Genomic DNA, 18187 nt, shown 5'->3' on the forward strand with positions numbered 1-18187 from the left:
ACTTGCTCAAACTCAAAGAGCTAGCTATTTGTCAAATAATTCATACTTTAACTGGATCTTTTGAATTCATAGTCTTTTTGCTGACTTCTAGGATATTTATGAATAAAATGAAAGTTCTTCTTATTTTTTATTTTATTTACTCCATTTTGCAGATGAAGAAAGTTCTCCTTCTGATCACAGCCATCCTGGCAGTGGCTGTTGGTTTCCCAGTAAGTATCGATTTCTACATTCTAAAATATTTATGTATAACCATGTACCGCATATTTCTGTCAACCAGGAACCATATATACAAGGATGGTCCCATAAGATTATAACAGAGCTACCAAATGCAGTGGCTTATGCCTGTATTCCCTGTAATTTGGGAGGTCAAGGCAGAAGAATCACTTGAGCCCACAAGTTCAAAAGCAGCCTGGGCAACATAGCAATCTTACCTCTCTTAAAAAAAAAAAAAAAAAATCGGCCAGGCGCGGTGGCTCAAGCCTGTAATCCCAGCACTTTGGGAGGCCGAGATGGGCGGATCACGAGGTCAGCAGATCGAGACCATCCTGGCTAACACGGTGAAACCCCGTCTCTACTAAAAAATACAAAAACATAGCCGGGCGAGGTGGCGGGCGCCTGTAGTCCCAGCTACTCGGGAGGCTGAGGCAGGAGAATGGCGTAAACCCGGGAGGCGGAGCTTGCAGTGAGCTGAGGTCCGGCCACTGCACTCCAGCCTGGGCGACAGAGCGAGACTCCGTCTCAAAAAAAAAAAAAAAAAAAAATCATGATGAAGTTGAAAACCTCCTACCACCTAATGATACCGTAGCCATCATTATGTCATAGGGCAATGCATTAGTCATCTGTTCATGTGTTTGTGATGATGCTGGTGTAAACAAACCTACCCTCTGTCAGTCATATAAGAGTAGAGCACAAAAAATCATGCACAGTTCATAATACAATAATAAACAACTATGTTACTGGTTTGTGTATTTATTGTACTATGCTTTTATCATTATTTTAGAGTTTACTCCTTCTACTATTTTTTTAACATTAACTGTAAAACAGCTTCAGACACGTCCTTCAGGAGGTATTCATAAGAAAGCATTATTATCATAGGAGATGATAGTTCCACGTGTCTAACTGCCCCTGAAGACCTTCCAGTAGGACAAGATGCGGAAGTGGAAAGCAGTGATATTGATGACCCTGACCCTGTGGAAGCCTAGGCAAATGTATATGTTTGTGTCTCAGTTTTAAACAAAATAGTTTAAAAGTAAAAAAGAAAAAGCGTAATAGAGTAAGGATATAAAGAGTGAAAGTATTTTTGTACAGCTGTAAAATGTGTTTGTTTTAAGCTAAGTGTTATTACAAAAGAGTTAAAGTAAAATAGTTATAGTAAGCTAAGGTTAATTTATTATCAAAGGAAGAAAAATACGTTTTTATAAGGTTAGTGTAGTGTAAGTGTACAGTGTTTACAAAGTCCGCAGGAGTAAACAGTAATGTCCTAGGCCTTCATATGCAATAACCCACTTACTAACTCACACACAGCAACTTCCAGTCCTGAAAGCTTTATTTATGGCACGTAACCTATGTAAGTGTATAGGTATAAAGTGTACCATATTCCATCTTTTATACTATATTTTTTACTGTACCTTTTCTATGTTAAGATATGTCTTAGATATTTTTAGATACATGAATACTTACCATTGTGTTACAACTGCCCACAGTATTCAGGATAGTAATATGCCATACAGTTTTGTAGGCTAGGAGCAAGAGACTATACTATCTAGCCTAGGTATGTAGTAGGCTATACCATCTAGTTTTGTGTAAGTACACTCTATGATGTTTGCATGATGAAATCACTGAACTACCCATTTCTCAGAACTTATCTCTGCTGTTAGGCAATGCATGACTGTATATTTTGTCTTGATTCATGAATCTTCAGGGTTTTTTCTCCTTCACATGCTGTATTCTGTAAGAATACCTAACACACATGCTGTATCCTGTAAGAATACCTAACATCTGCCCTTTTATTATTACACTCCAGAAAATATTATAAACCATATACCATTCAGTGCATAATTCAGTTCCACATATCTTTGGTGTAGCGGTGAATTTGAGCCATTTAAGAATACATATTAAGACTTTTCAGGAAAATCATTTCTATATTTTCTAGACAAATTCTGGGTATTTTAAAAAATGGTTACTATGAGACAATATTAGGTAATAGATTGTCAAATTATTTCCCTCATGCATATGTATATATTTATTTGTGTGTTTTCATGAGCATGAGTTTAATTAATTTCACTGTTTGACCGTTAGGTCTCTCAAGACCAGGAACGAGAAAAAAGAAGTGTAAGTTACCTTTTCTCTTTTATACATGTAAGTTTTATGTGTGAAATATTCATAACTGTTGTTAAAGATATTGATTTACCTAAACCTCCCAAACTGTGGAGAGATTCATAACGAGCTTTTGATATTAGCACTCAACAGAGGTTTAGACTTCAGGGATTTGAACTCTGCCCATAGGAAGGAAATTATCTCCATATCTCATATCACGGTAAGAATAGGATTGAAATCCAGGATCACTCTGTGATGATTTGGGTTACAATATTTTTTACTAGATTTATCTGGCCTAATAACTCAGGCTTCCACTCTGCCTGAGCTCTATGAAACTCATTTCAAAAAAAGTAGAAAATGAAACCTGAGCATTAAGAGATGTGGGCCAGCTTTGATGATCCTCCCAGTGGCAAATTCGCTCATGGATTATATGAGTCTAAACAGTTAACTAAAATTGTTTAATAAAAAGAAAATAAAATTTAAGAGGGAAAGCCTTATTTAAAGATTTGTTTTTATTTATGGAAATCCTATTATCTGGAAAGCATGATTTTATCACAAAAACTACAAACAGAGAGTTAAGAATACAAAAACTAATGAGATACAGACAGATAATTTAGAGAGAATGCAGGAAGAAGGAACTGAAATACTGAGAGAGGTTGTTTCCTACATGTGGTTTGGGTAAAGAAGTTGCATGAAGGCAAAGGGAGAAATTTTATGGTACTGCAACGCCACATTCATCTTGGCCTTGTAAGTAAAGAAGTAATTGCCAGAAAAATTTGCCTTGAAGTGGAAAGATACAAGAACATACCTCTCTAAATAATTTTTAAATGATGCAAAGTAATAAACTCCCCATCCATAGTACACACAGAAAGGATAAAGGAGTTTAGAGCTTCTAAAGTCTCTTCCTAAAAATAAAGGCCCATTATTTAAAAAGCAAAGCTGTTTAATTTCTCTTCTTTGTAAAAAGTAAAATAAACCCTTTAACTTCTTTCTTTCAACAGGTCAGTGACAGCGATGAATTTTCTTCAGGGTTTTTTGTGTTCCCTTACCCATATCCATTTCGCCCATTTCCACCAATTCCATTTCCAAGATTTCCATGGTTTAGACAAAATTTTCCTGTTCCAATACCTGAATCTGTCCCTACAACTCCCCTTCCTAGCGAAAAATAAACAAGAATGAAAAGTCACCATAAAATTGAAGATGAAATATGTGGTAAGTACACATAGTTACAATCATAGTTTAAGTTTGCAGATTGGAATCCATAATTTCAAGGAAAAAAATGTTAACTGTGTCCCCAGTTGGCCCCTTTAAGTTTCAATTTGTTTTAATGTTTTTCTCTGGTAGATACCGTCACGTGTGTCCACCCAGATACACATATGTGCCCTTCCATGATCTAACCAGTACAGCACTTTCAATCCCTCCTTTGTTGTGATGTAACAGAAACAATCCCTATGTTATTAAAATATTGTTTACAAAGTGTTTGCAACTCTTTATACTATTGTCAATAACTGCATTTTGGACTGAATCAGAGTAACCAAGGTGGAGATCATAGTAGATGAATTTATGGGCCTAGTGTTTAAAGTAGACTTCAGCTTAGTCCTTAGAGAACCATGTAATTTTTCTAATACTAAAACTCCAAACTTAGCTTCCGAATGTCACATTATAGTAAAAAATTTTAAAGGTTTCATGCTTCACCTATAACAGTGACCCCTGTCATTTCATCACATCAAAAACAAAGTGGATGATGTGTCAATTACTAGATACATTGAGGAAATATAGTCTATACCATAGACTATAGATCTAATCTACTGTAATAATTTAAAATTTAATATATATAAAATAATCTTATCTAAGATTAAATTAGAACCCAGAGGTCTGTTCTAGGAAACAAAATATTTCAGACAATACTTACCACTAAAGACCTTTGCTTTCTTTTTATATCTACTCAGTGTTCTTGAGCAGATGGTTTCCCAGTCCTTGAACTAGATATATTTTTAAGCCAATAGTTGTCATTAAAATGCAGAAAATGTACACGTTTCCAAGAAAATGACCCATTGCAATTAATAACCGTATGTCTGTTATTTATTTCAGGTCACCTAAAATTAAACGTGAGCCACTTCTTTGAAGAATCAAAATTCCTATTAATGAAAGAATAACAAATGTAATTGAAATAGCACACAGCATTCTCTAGTCAATATCTTTAGTGATCTTCTTTAATAAACATGAAAGCAAAGGTCTTGGTTTCTTAATTTCCACAAATTTCATGATAAGTGCTTGATTTGTTTTCAATCTTCAGCAATTCCCTGAAGAAGGAAGAGGTGGCAGATGGTGATAATAACAAACTGTCCTACAGCATGTGACAAAAGTCATCCAACAAGATTCTACTTGCACAATAAGCCTTTCAGTGGGTCACAATGACTACCTTTGTCTCCACAAGTTGATTATCAGGAAATCAGAAAAATTCTCTTTGAATAAAGATTGTGTTTCTTCACCCTAAGTTTAAATTGTTCATAGCTGAGACCCTTAGCATCAACAATGGAAATTCTGCCACCATTCATCCATAACTGGCTACAAATCAAAGTCAGCCTAATGAGCCACTTGGCACTTGACTAGGGAAATGGCTAACTCCCTTGGTCACTTTCAGGGATTACAGGTACCTCAAATATTTAAATATTTCTTGGTATTAAAGTCAGTGATCCCAATTAAAATATGGGAAAGACAACAAGAAAACCAAACAGTCGTCAATACAATTTGATAAATTAATTTTATAGGCATTGTTTCCTCACTTTACAGCTGACAGATTGGAGGCAACTGCATGACCAGGGAGAGACAGTCATGGGAAAATAAGATAGAGGGGCAGAGAGAACAAAGGCAATCAGAGCCCTGAAGAGGGGCCAAAGACAAATGGTTGCTCTGAAATGTGGAAGAGTCAGCTCTGCAAGTAATCTACTGTGCCACTAATCTACTATCTAATCTAATCTATCCCACTTTTTTGTTTCATTAAAAGTCTTTGACATCTCTTCTTAATTCTCAGAGCCTTTCTTTTATCTGCCTCATTTTGTGTCATAATGACTTTCTGAAGAAAAAACAACTCTGTTATCTACTTTTAACGCTGGATTTGTTCCTATTAAAATTAATTAACTATTTCCCCCACCCAGTGAATTTGGGCATTATTCTTGAATACTGTAGGTAATTATAAAACAATGGGGAATATTTGTGTATTTACACATAGAAAAATACAGTAAAATACGGTATAAAAGATTTTTAAAATGGTACAACTAAATAGGGTACTTACCATAAGTGGAACCTAGAGACCTGGAATTTGCTCCGGGTGGGTCAGTAAGTGAGTGGTGATTAAATGTGAAGGCCCAGGACATAAATGTACACTACTGTGAACCTTATAAATACTGCAAACTTAGGCTACACTAAATTTATGAAAACATATTTTTCTTTCTTCAATAATGAATTAAGGTACAAAAATATCTTTAGAATATAAAGATACAACAAAAGATATAAATACATCTTTATTCTTTATATCCTTATTCTATAAGTTTTTTCTACTGTTAAATACCTTTTTTACCTTTAAACTTTTTTTGTTTAAAACCAAGACACAAACATACATATTAGCCTATGCCTACACAGGGCCAGGATTATCAAGACACCCCTGGCAATAAGAGTTTTTTGGCTCCATTATAATCTTATGAGATCACCATCATAAATAGTCATTGACCAAAACATTGTTATATAGCACATGACTATATTTATCTTTTGTCAATTGTTGTGCTAAATACCGGAGATTTGGAGAAAATATTGTTGTGCTAAATACTGGAGATTAGGAAAAAAGATTCTCTTTAATGATCTTACAGGTTAGATAGGGAAGATAAACATATACAAAATTTCGAGAAATGTAATAAATGCTCCAAAGAAAGTACAGAGCTTTTTGTTTTAAAGCAGAGGAGAAACTAGCTCTGCCTACACAAATTAGGAAAGGTCTCACAGGTGACTTTGAGTTGAACTTTAATGGATAAATAGGTTACTGACAGGGAAACAGGCACAAATTCGATGCTTAATAGACATTTACTAGATAAGCTCTACACTCAAATTGGTATTTTTGTTTGTTGCTTTTATTTTCTTTTTGTTTTATATTTTATTGAAAAGGGGTATTTTAATGATGTTTATTTTCATTGGACAAAGATAAAAGAGCAAAAGATGGGAGTAAAATATTTTAAAACACATTTCTAATAAATATATAAAGTTCTATTAATCTTAGGGAACAACCTCTAACCTGAGAAGCAAAAGATAAACATCTTAATAATATTCTTGTTTACTAAATAACATTTCTATCAATTTTTCATGCAGATACAAAGTAAAGGGAACCTGAAGAGTTATTTCCTTATAAAAATAGCTAATATATCTAGGAGACAGTATTTATTTAGAATTCTATGTTAATTCAATAATGCCCGGGCAGAGTTGAAACTCTGGCCAAAGCCATGGGCATCAAACCAAGGTAGCTGAAAGACACTAATAGCAGTACAGCAAGGCAAACAGCAAGGCATGGACCACCTAATGGATCCTCCCCACAATCGCTTAAGGAAGAGTCTACTTTCCCCTCAAATATCCAAGCTTTAGCATGGGAATGAAATAAGAGCAGAGAGACACACTGAATTCTAATTGTGATCACTCTAAATGAGAGCCCAGCTACAGACCAGCCTCCCCAATAGTCAGAGGAAGGTCAGTTCTAATACACTCACAGGAAAACAGAGCCCAGAAAAATCCATCCCTCCTCTACATGTTCTATCTCTTCTATGAAGTTAGAATTCAAGGAGAAAACAGATAATATGCCTGATTATTTTAGATGTTCTTGTTGCCTAGATTCTGGCTTCATCTAGAGGAAAGCAGTAATTCCAAAACATTGATCCGCATAAAAAATTATTTAGTTTCTTATGTGTTACTCAGATTTCTAGGAACATTTCTGCTCTGAAAATTTTGACTCCATGTTGTGGGGTTAGGCAGGAATTTGCAACTTAAACAAGTAGTACAGATAGTTAATCATTTGCTCAAAAAGTATGTGTCTAATATATGCCGAGCAAAGGTTTAGAGACTGGGACCATTATTTTCTAGGGGAAAAGGAGAGGAAATAGTAAATGAACATATATAAGTTAAAAAAAAACATTTTATGTTGTAATATGAGGAAAATAAAAGGTAAAATAATAGTGATGAAGAAGAAGTATTTAGACAAAGTGCCAAGGAAAGCCTCTATGAAATGAAGACATTTAAGATGAATTCCAAATAATACAGGGAACATTTCTGAGAATTGAAGCAAGAACATTCCAGGGACCATGAATATAAGTGGAAGTTCCTGATTTAGAAAAGAATTTGGCACATTCTAGGAACAGAAAGGTCACTGAAACCAGCACACAGTGAGAGAAAAAGGGGTAGAAGATAAGATAAGATGGATAGAGACCAAATTATTTAGAAACGGTTAGTAGTAAAAAGTTTGAATGTGTTGTAAGTGCATAGGAATCCATTGAGAATTTAAGCAGAATAATCATCATGTCAGATATATGTTAAAAATAACATTTTTATAACTGTGTAAAAAATGAATATAGGGTGATAAGAGTGAAAGTAGAGACCAAAAACGGAAATATTAGGATGGTTCAGGTGTGACACGCCAGTGGCCGGGACTAAAGCAACAAAGGTCAGATTAGAAAGTGGTGTCAGATTTGGAGTATACGGTTAAGATAGAATTAATAATTCTTCTAACAAGTTGTTGCAGGGAGGAGAGAAAAGATGACCTATAGGGGTCACTAGATGGCCCTTGAGCCACTAGTAGTATCATGGCTCTGTTTACTAAAGGAGCAAAGAGACTAGTGGAGAACTAGTTGTGAAACAGGGTATATTTGGAAATAAAAGATTTTGTTTTGTTCATGATAATTTGGAGATGTCTATTTTACATGCAAATAGAGATTTTAAAATAGCTATTGGATACTTGAATCTGGATTTCAGTGAAGGCAATAGCCTATTGATGATACTTAAGGTTACAAGACTTGAGTACATCAACTAGAAAGATATTAAAGATAGAGGGGGAAAAGATAGAGTGGTGGTGGATGCTGGAAGAATTTTTAAAAGTTCTCCTAAATTTAGAGTTTGAGGAAAATAAGAGGAACCAAAATGAAAATTAAGAGCAGCTTTAAGTGACTCGAGGGGAAAAAAAAGAAGGAAAAGTCAAAAATTTTTACCAGTCAGAAAAATGAATCACCATGCCAAGAGCTGCTAAAATATTGAGTGGGAAGAATATCTAACAGCTACCATTAGATATGGCTACACAGAGATCATTGATGAGCTGGCTGTTTATTTTGAATGATAACAAGAATGACAAGAATGAAGTAAACATAGGACAGGATTATAGGGGTCTTGGGATCACGCTGGAGAAATAACACTTTACATAAATTGATTATTCCTTGTATTTTTAAATCTGTATATTTTAATGGCTTCAGAAATCTTTGGACTCTAAAACTTACTGAGGAATAAATTAATGTGTGCGCTAATGCTAAAGTCATAATGACACTCACTCTAGGCTCCAGATGACATCAAATGTCTCCTCACAATCTCAAAATAGTCTTTCTGTAAATGTTCAGGAGAAAGCACTATCTCCTTAGATAATCTCCTCAAACAGAGATTGTGGCTGTCTATTATACTCCCAAAAGTACTTTGTTTCTAATACAAACAGTTTGTATGTGCATTGTTTGTTTAACAGATGTGGCTACAGGAGAGTAAAATTTTGATATTCCACTTTGCTCTAGTTTGTTGACCATTTTTAAGAGCATTTTATGCTACTTTTTCCATGGTTTTTACATACATATGGCAAACATTTTTGAAGCATACAAATTTCTACACTAAAGTATCAATTTTCTGATGCCTTACTAATCCTATGAAAAGCTGTGCTTGTCGTTTACATTTCAACTACTGTTACAGATATCACTGTACTTCAAGAACAAAACAGAGTGTTGAGGTCAGCCTGGTACTAATGAAGTGGCCGATAAATAAAATGAGAGAGAAAAAATAAAACTACATGCATGTAAATACCATCAAAGGAAGATAAAATAGACATGATGTACATTTCAAATGTAAGAAACATTAACAGAGTAACAAGAAGTTGTTACTAATAAAATAGTGTATATGAGTGAATAATCATTATGTCACTTATTACAAAATGTTTTTGTTTATAATGCTTAAAATGTGAACTTCTGTACCCACAATAGCCTCTTACCCAGTCCCAGTGTGTGAATGGTGGTATGAATATGCACTGATTATCAGGACCTAAACAAAGGGAAGTTGCAGTTGGACTGAGAAGCCTGTTGGTTCTCGTCCCATAATCCAGGGATATTCCAGAATCAGGCCATGCCCCCTATTGATGGATGCGTAACTAGATAAAGACTGGTGGATTCGTTCCAAATTATAAACATTCTCAATTTGGAGGCCTTGTTCAGCACTGTTGCAGCTTCCTTGGAGATTTCAGATCAGGCGTGTTCTGATCCTCCTTTTGCTTCTCTTTGGAAAACACAAGAGCATTGGATAGCTCCATTATAGAATCCACCTAGTTCATCTACTCCAGTCACTCAAAACAAAACACTTTCACTAAGATTGCCTTAGATCAGTAGATATGGGAAATATCCAAAGTTACCAGTATTCAAGTAAATTTTAGACTACGAACTCCGCAAGAACAGAGATGTTTACCTGCTTTGGTTACGAATTTATCCCTACTGCCTGAAACAGTACCTGAAATAAAGTATGTGCTCAAAGAATAATGTCCAGTACCTAAAATAATGTATGTGCTCAAATAATAATGTCCAGTTTTGCAAAGCCCTACAAAAGCTACATCAGTGTTTGAAGTGAATGGATGATACCACGGTAAACATGTGTTTATCTTGGTGGGAGAGAAGATTATTAGCACTCTCAGATGTTCTTAAAATATATTTTCCTGCGAAAACAATGTCTTCAGAAGTGTTCTGAGTGTCTGCTACTTGTAAATTAAATAATTCAATACTCAACTGAAAATCATTATCACTCTTATGATTTTAAATCAATGGCTGAGAAATTACTATGTGAAATAGAACACCTTCAAAATTCGAGGAATGACCAGATCATAGTCTTTCAACCATGGACCCTGAGAATCAAAGGAAAACACTGTGACTAAATAGTTCAGATAGAATGGCTGGTGTTATTACTTTAGCAACTTGGTTTAGCAATTTTAAATTCTGTCATCTCTTTTTGAACTGCAAAAACCAACTATTCTGAGAAACAGAAAATCTCATTTTACTCTGTGTAATCCAAATAAGTATTCTAGGGTTTAGAATATTGTTCCTAACTTTCTAAGACATGCAATAGTTCTAAGAAACAGATAGGAACATAGACATAACTACAATGCTGATATTATTTCTTGTTCGTGTTCTGGCAGTCTTATATTAATTCCTATAAGTTCCTCAATCTGGTCAGTTCTTCACAGCCAAAATGAAGTCAAGTTAACATTATTTCTTGAGAAAAGCAAGTAAAAGAAAATATTCTTTCCTGAATCATCTAAACAAAATTTTTGTTTTGCTATTTTTTGCCAAAATATTCACAATGTCAGTGGGTTTGTGATTTATGCTATAAGTCAAAATGACTTTCCTTAAAACAGAACAAATATCTCCAATAATTTAATAATGTTTTTTCAAAATGGTTCACCTGTATTAATGAAATTTAAAATCTTAAAAAAGTTTATTCACAAGAGAATAATAAATCACTAAGTATGTAGTCAATGCATATGGGAGAAAATGTGCTGCAGCTCAAATGCAAATGGTTCCCCACTTTACACCGATTAAAATGTTTCATATACGGGTTTGACTTTTATAAGGAGGTGCTCTTGGGTATGGGTGAGATGGCCAATTATTTAATTTTTAAAAATCAATAATTGTAATTCTGGAAGGAAGAAGACCAACCACAGTCTATACCAGATGCAGTATCACTTGAAATCCAGGTTCTTAAACTAAAAGAAACAATTAAAATGTGAAAGTATTGTGGCTATTTTTCATTTCAACAGCAGTTTTAAGTTCAAATAGATAGGATAAGTTGAATAAGAATACAATTAATATTTTTAAAAATTCTTCTATATTTCTTTACAAAACAAAAAAGATTATTTAAAAAGATATGAATACTCTTCTTTCAAGCTTTATGAGTGATGACTCCACATCCTTCTCTGCATTTCATTAAAAAGGATTGACCCAAAGGTGACCCTGCTGTCATCAAATCTTTCCTTTCTGTCATCATCTTATTGGGTAAAAAGTAGGAGGGAAACAGAATAGTGTGACTCAAGGTACTAATATCCTTTAATTAGTCTGGTCTTCAGTTATTTATCTTGGGTCTTCTCTGCAGCTGACAAGCCAACTCAACCTACTGCCAACCAAGACCTGACTGGCACAAGGAAAGGTAATGCTGCTGAAACACCTGAGAAAAGAAAGTGATTCTTTTCACAGTAGTTAGTTGGGACATCACCATGGTTATTTCAGAATCACATTTTCTTCCTTTTAGTTATTGTTAAGCTTGAATATGACCTAGCATCACTTTAAAATTAATTTCTAACCTAAACCTAAGTTCTGGATGGTGTTATGATCAAATTTATTTTTAACTTGAATCTGGGTTCCAGTCAAATTCTGACACCAGCTAAATCATAGTAGACATTGTGAATTCCGAACAAAAAAGGCGTTTAACATATTCCTACAGACAAATGTTAAGAGTCGATTCCTCAGGAAGTTGAACTCTTGATAATAATCGCAATTGATCCCTTAATAACTTTCAAATTTGTTTCTGTAAAAGTCATAATTTTATCTGTTATGGAATAATTATTTTTTTAAAACATGTCTTTCAAATGCTCATGAAAGCTGTATAACTCTACTATTTCACAAACTATTTCTTCTTACCAAGTGATGAGGGCAAATGCAAATGTAGCTGATATGCAAAGTATGGTCTTATCTCTGTAATTTTTGTTTGTGCCAAAAACAAATTACTATCATTTTATAGAATATTTTCTTTTGTTTACATATCATTTTACAGTGTGAATTGATAAGGAGTCTGTGATTCATCATGAAAATATTTTCAGTCTATAATCCTAAAAGATCACTAGCAAGTGAAGCATTAGTAAGGAGCTTCATCCCACTTAAAGAAATACGAGTTTTCTTAGAATGTTCAAATTGATTCCAAATGAGTTCCATCGAATGGAAATTGGATGACATCGTATGGACAGTTTTGAAGTCACTTCAGTAGACAGCCTTCCTAATCATTATTGCCTGAGAATCAGACGCTAATGGAGTACAATATGCTTTTCATCCCCTATCTGAGACTTTAATTCTGTGAATCTTTATTGTAAAGTTCAAGTTTGTAGTGATTCAAGTTTATATGAGTATATCAATAACAATAGCTGCAACAAGATGAAGTTAGTAATTACTTCCTAAACATAATATATACTTAATATAAAAATTTGGGGGTATCATATATTATTATTGTCTAAAAAGATGATTTATTAAAAATCAAATAAGCCGGTATGACACTGTATATACTCTTTTAGAAAAATAAGGTTAATTTATTTCTTTAAATATTTTAGTCAAAGCCACTTTATCATCTCTATATTTCTTATTAAAACAATCGAGTTAATCATATCAGTTATTATTACTGGAGAAGCATGTTATAAAGAAAACAGTTTCATAACCCTCCACTTCCCATTCCATCCTACATATTTCTGTTGGATTGATCATGGAATTATAGAATTTTAGAAATCTCTAAGTTCAAACCCTAGTTTTACACATAAGAAAATGTAAAGCCCAGGAAAGGAAAATCACTTGATCAAAGTTACAGAGGTAGAGATAAGGCCTGGTCTAGAACTCAGTCCTCCAAGAAATATATAGTGTTACACTTTCTAGTCCGAAAACAATCAATTGTTTTCTGTTGTTTATAAAGCCATGCCTAGCTTTTTCACCCACCATTAACTTAAAGGTGTTTACTTTTTCTGCTCTAAACTTTCCTTCCAATCTTGTATTTCCCTTCTCATACAAGATCCCAATCAAATGTTCATGGTGATTGTCAAGACTTTCTCCTCTTCTTGAAATACTTCTCTGCCTATTAAACCCTGCATAGGTAAGCCTTACCTGTATGCCATTTTCCCACACAAAGACTGATGCTTCTCTTAACTGAAATTTTTATTAGTAGAAAACCACTTTTGTGGCATTTTCTGCTTTTTTCTCTCTTACAGTTATTCGTGTATGTTACAACACTCGTCCTAAAATTGATGCTACTCATTGGCAAGGCCTGCATCATATTTACCTTGATAATCTCAACATTTGACATAGTAATGATAATTTTATAATTCCATTAATTAATGTTGTCAAAAATTAAATTGAGAAACGTTTTACTCCAAGTTTGAGTTTTTACATTCTTTTGTTAAAATAAATTTTTCACATTGGCTAAATCTACCTGTAAATCTGGCTTTTTTTCTTAATCAAAGCAAGCATTGTATTCAAGTCACTCCTAAATTTCTAGTAACAAATTCTTCTAAATTAATTTTTTAAATGTATCATTAGGTGCAATAATGAAGAGTTTTCTTCTAGTGGTGAATGTGCTGGCATTAACCCTGCCTTTTTTGGTAAGTTAATTTCATCTAACCAGTTTGTACTGACTTTAAGAAATTTTTATTTAAGGGCTCTAACTATTCAAATTTCTAAATACAGTTATACTTCATAGACCAAAATATCTACAAACTTGTTATATTTTAAGGTTAATTTTTTAAATATTATTTCTCTTATAAAATCAAAGTCATGTTCTTTTGGACATCCATTTAGTTCTGTGAATTAAGAAATCACAGTTAATCATATATAGGAAACTTTTAAAATTCTCATACTATAGAGAAAATACATTCTGTGGGGAAAACAATACTGAAAACATTTCAAAATTATAAATGTATTAAAGATAATTCAGAAAGAATAACTACAGAAATCATAGTCCGGGAATCAGAAATTATTTTAATTAAGTTCATATTTCACCCAGACTCCAATGTCTTTATGGAAACAAACTCCTTCAAAGGTCAACTTTGGTTAAGCTTTTTCACAAGTTTCAAAGACCTTGATACTTCTGCCTTTAATATTCGAATCATTATCTTTTGTTATATTCTTCTCCATTATGTCAATTGACTGACCCCTTTCCAGGGATCCATGGCCATAAACAGCTTGAAGGTTTGCAGGCATTATCTTGAATTATATGCAATGTTTTAAGGCTACTGGACCTAGAAAAAGTTCTGTTTTTGTCTTTTAATTTTTTGATTTGTTTTTATTGTTGTTTTGGCTATTGCCTCTTTTTATTTTCATGTTCATCTGGGGATTCTAGGCACTCACAAAGGAGGCAAGCATAATAATGGTATATGTCCTCCTCCTGGATTGTAAAATTTTGGCGAGCACTAGTCCTTGTTCTGTAAATATCTGTAATATTTATTTATTATTAAGTTTAGACTTGCTTTTAAGTTAACATCCATTAATTAATTCTATTATCTGCATGTTGTGCCTATGTATAACATGTCTATTAATTCTATTAGGTCAATTCTTGGAGTCAAAATTACCTGTTAAAACTTTGAGTTCTACAACTCAGATACTTTGTGGCCACCTGAACATTTGGAACTTAGGGTTTCTCTTTGAGTATTAGGGCTTAAAGTTTAAATCATAAAAGAATCCACAAATCCCTGCTGCATAGCAACCTGTTCCTGAGCTACCTGAGCTGGATTCGTCTTTCAAATATTCCTTCCCATTTTCACAAAAACTTCAGGCCTCAGGGACATGAACAAATATACAGAAAAAAATAATTTTAGTTTACTGATTTTATCATTCAATCTTATGAGTAGTCAAATTTATACAAATTAAAATATCAATGTGATACCATGTTTTATGTACTATTTTATCCCTTCCCCCAAAATAAAAATAGTTAGATAATATTTTACTAGCAATTATGTACTAAACTGCATAAACACATAGCCTATTGGTGACATTATAATTTGGCACAAATTTTCTGTACCACAATTTGATAATTTCTATCAAAGAATCACTGAAAACAAATGTCATTTGTGAAAAATCTTTTTAAGATATTAATGAAAATTATTTAAAAGGCCACTGGTATACAGATGTTAATCATCTGTCTGTTTATAATTAAAATTTTATCTTAATAGATAACAATAAGAAATAAACATTTCATGACATAATCATTGACAACTTAGTTATCAACTATAAAAATGTAGGTATGAAACCTATGATATAAATTTAAAAAATATGAGACACCACATTTCTTATAAAAATGCCAGATACTTTTTAGACAAGCATATATCAGGAATACATAGCATAGGTTGATATTGCTTTAAGGTATCCAGATTGTCGGAATTTTTTAAAGTATACTTTCTATAATATTCATATTACTTCTTTTTTTTTTTTTTTTTGAGACAGAGTCTCGCTCTGTCACCCAGGCTGGAGTGCAGTGGTGCAATCTTGGCTTACTGCGACCTCTGCCTCTCAGGAGCAAGCAATTCTCCTGCCTCAACCTCCTGAATAGCTGGGACTACAAGCTCCCGCCACCATGCCCAGTTTATCTTTGTATTTTTAGTAGAGGCAAGGTTTCACCATGTTGGCCAGGCTGGTCTTGAACTCCTGACCTCAAATGATCCACCTACCTCTGCCTCCCAAAGTGCTGGGATTACAGGGTGAGACACCATGCCCAGACTCATATTACTTCTTTATATTTTAAACTAACGATTTAATATATTTAAAGAAAAGCAAGTCTTTGTCTTAAAGCAAGGAAACTTTATTACCTTCTCAAATTTCTGATTTTCTACACTCACACCTTCCAAAAAGTTTTTAGAGTCATTTTATACCCAACGAATACATGTGCAATGTCCTAAACTAGAAATGTTCATTTAAAACTGTTTAATATTATACCTCCTTTCAAAAGTTTCTAAAAGCTTTGGAGTTTTTAGTTTTATAAATACATGTCCATAAAATTGTGTTCTCACTCCTGATTCTCTAAATATGTCACAATTCAAAACTAAGAAAAGCACTATAAAAACAAATGAAAGATGGTATTAAAAACATTATTATTTATATGTTAAGGTTATGCAAGAGGCAATATTTTAAATCTTCTAAGTAAACCTTGTGAATCATCTTAGTATGAGAGCAGAAAAAGGAAAAAAGGCTCAATACTCCTCTAATTTTTAACAATGTATATTTAATAAAAACTGAATAGAAATTATTCATACTTTTCATTTCAGTGTATTGTGTATTTGCTGGCACGGCGGTCAGATGACTAGATTTTTCCCACAGTGACTTTTTCATTCTAGGTGGTTATATGTAAAGACAATATAAATATGAAGTTTATTATTATTAATCAGTTACACTACTGTTGCTTCTTAAGTAGTCCAACAGGCCTCATAGATCAATCATGAAAAAAATGTTTTAAAAAACAAAAAGAAAACATGTTTTGTAACACAAAATTTTTTTTAACTGATTTAAGTCTTCCTTTTTTTTTTTTTTTTTTTTTTTTAAATTCTTACTTCTTCTGGAACTCCCCAGGCTGCAGAGGTTCAAAACCAGAAACAACCAGCAGTAAGTCTATTTCAATTATTTCTATTAGAGGCATGAACTGCAAAATATATTCTGTAAAGGTCAGTCATACTACAGATGCCTTCTGTCTAAAACTTAAATATAACTTAAATATATCATCTCATTACATAATCTAATAATATTTCCAAAATTCATTTCAGCAAAAGGTGATATGAATCAACATTGACATTCTATCTGAAAGTTTTGTTTTCTTATATAACCTGTCATGTATCTTTGGTTTTCATGTATATTTCACAATATAAGAAAACTCTTACAGCATTTCATATTGGAAAAAAATAAAAACATAAGTAAAGCTTAATATTTCCCCTTTCTACTTTTTAAGACAAGGAAAGGTCCTTCTCTGACCCCTCCTAGAATACTTCTCAAACATCTATATTTACTTCCCCTTTTGTTTCCCACACATTTGAATACATTTAAGTATATCTCATTTTAGGAGAAATGTTTGCTTTGTAGTATAATTTTGTTGATTTATTTCTATTCATATGGAGAGGTCTACCAATGAATTTTTATGACAAATTTTTAAACAGAAGCACGTAGATAGAGACAATTCTTTTTTTAAAACATACTTTAAGTTCTAGGGTACATGTGCACAGCATGCAGATTTGTTACATATGTATACATATGCCATGTTGGTGTGCTGCATCCATTAACTCGTCATTTACATTAGGTATATCTCCTAATGCTATCCCTCCTCCCTCCCCCCACCCCACGACAGGCCCCCTGGTGTGTGATGTTCCCCTTCCTGTGTCCAAGTGTTCTCATTGTTCAATTCCCACCTGTGAGTGAGAACATGCGGTGTTTGGTTTTTTGTCCTTGTGATAGTTTGCTGAGAATGATGGTTTCCAGCTTCATCCATGTCCCTACAAAGGATATGAACTCATCCTTTTTATGGCTGCATAGTATTCCATGGTATATATGTGCCACATTTTCTTAATCCAGTCTATCATTGATGGATATTTGGGTTGGTTCCAACTCTTTGCTATTGTAAATAGTGTCACAATGAACATACGTGTGCATGTGTCTTTATAATAGCATGATTTATAATCCTTTGGGTATATATCCAGTAATGGGATGGCTGGGTCAAATGGTGTTTCTAGCTCTAGATCCTTGAGGAATCACCACACTGTCTTCCACAATGGTTGAACTAGTTTACAGTCCCACCAACAGTGTAAAAGTGTTCCTGTTTCTCCACA

At 33.5% G+C, this 18187-nt stretch overlaps 2 protein-coding genes across 2 annotated transcripts in view; both read left to right on the top strand.

Moving 5' to 3' along the window:
* FDCSP (follicular dendritic cell secreted protein) overlaps positions 1-3509 on the top strand; it is an 8634-nt gene extending 5125 nt beyond the window's left edge. Inside the window, exons 2-4 of the mRNA XM_011927094.1 lie at positions 153-209; positions 2299-2331; positions 3318-3509. Of these exons, the coding sequence (XP_011782484.1) occupies positions 153-209; positions 2299-2331; positions 3318-3485 (258 nt within the window). The 3' untranslated portion in view covers positions 3486-3509. The remainder of the gene's footprint in view (positions 1-152; positions 210-2298; positions 2332-3317) is intronic.
* Positions 3510-11709: 8200 nt separating this feature from the next.
* Positions 11710-18187, top strand: part of CSN3 (casein kappa) — a 16930-nt gene continuing 10452 nt past the window's right edge. Inside the window, exons 1-3 of the mRNA XM_011927095.1 lie at positions 11710-11781; positions 13926-13987; positions 16944-16976. Of these exons, the coding sequence (XP_011782485.1) occupies positions 13934-13987; positions 16944-16976 (87 nt within the window). The 5' untranslated portion in view covers positions 11710-11781; positions 13926-13933. The remainder of the gene's footprint in view (positions 11782-13925; positions 13988-16943; positions 16977-18187) is intronic.

The sequence above is a fragment of the Colobus angolensis genome, unplaced genomic scaffold, assembly GCF_000951035.1.
Source record: "Colobus angolensis palliatus isolate OR3802 unplaced genomic scaffold, Cang.pa_1.0 Scaffold70, whole genome shotgun sequence".
Classification (NCBI taxonomy): domain Eukaryota; kingdom Metazoa; phylum Chordata; class Mammalia; order Primates; family Cercopithecidae; genus Colobus; species Colobus angolensis.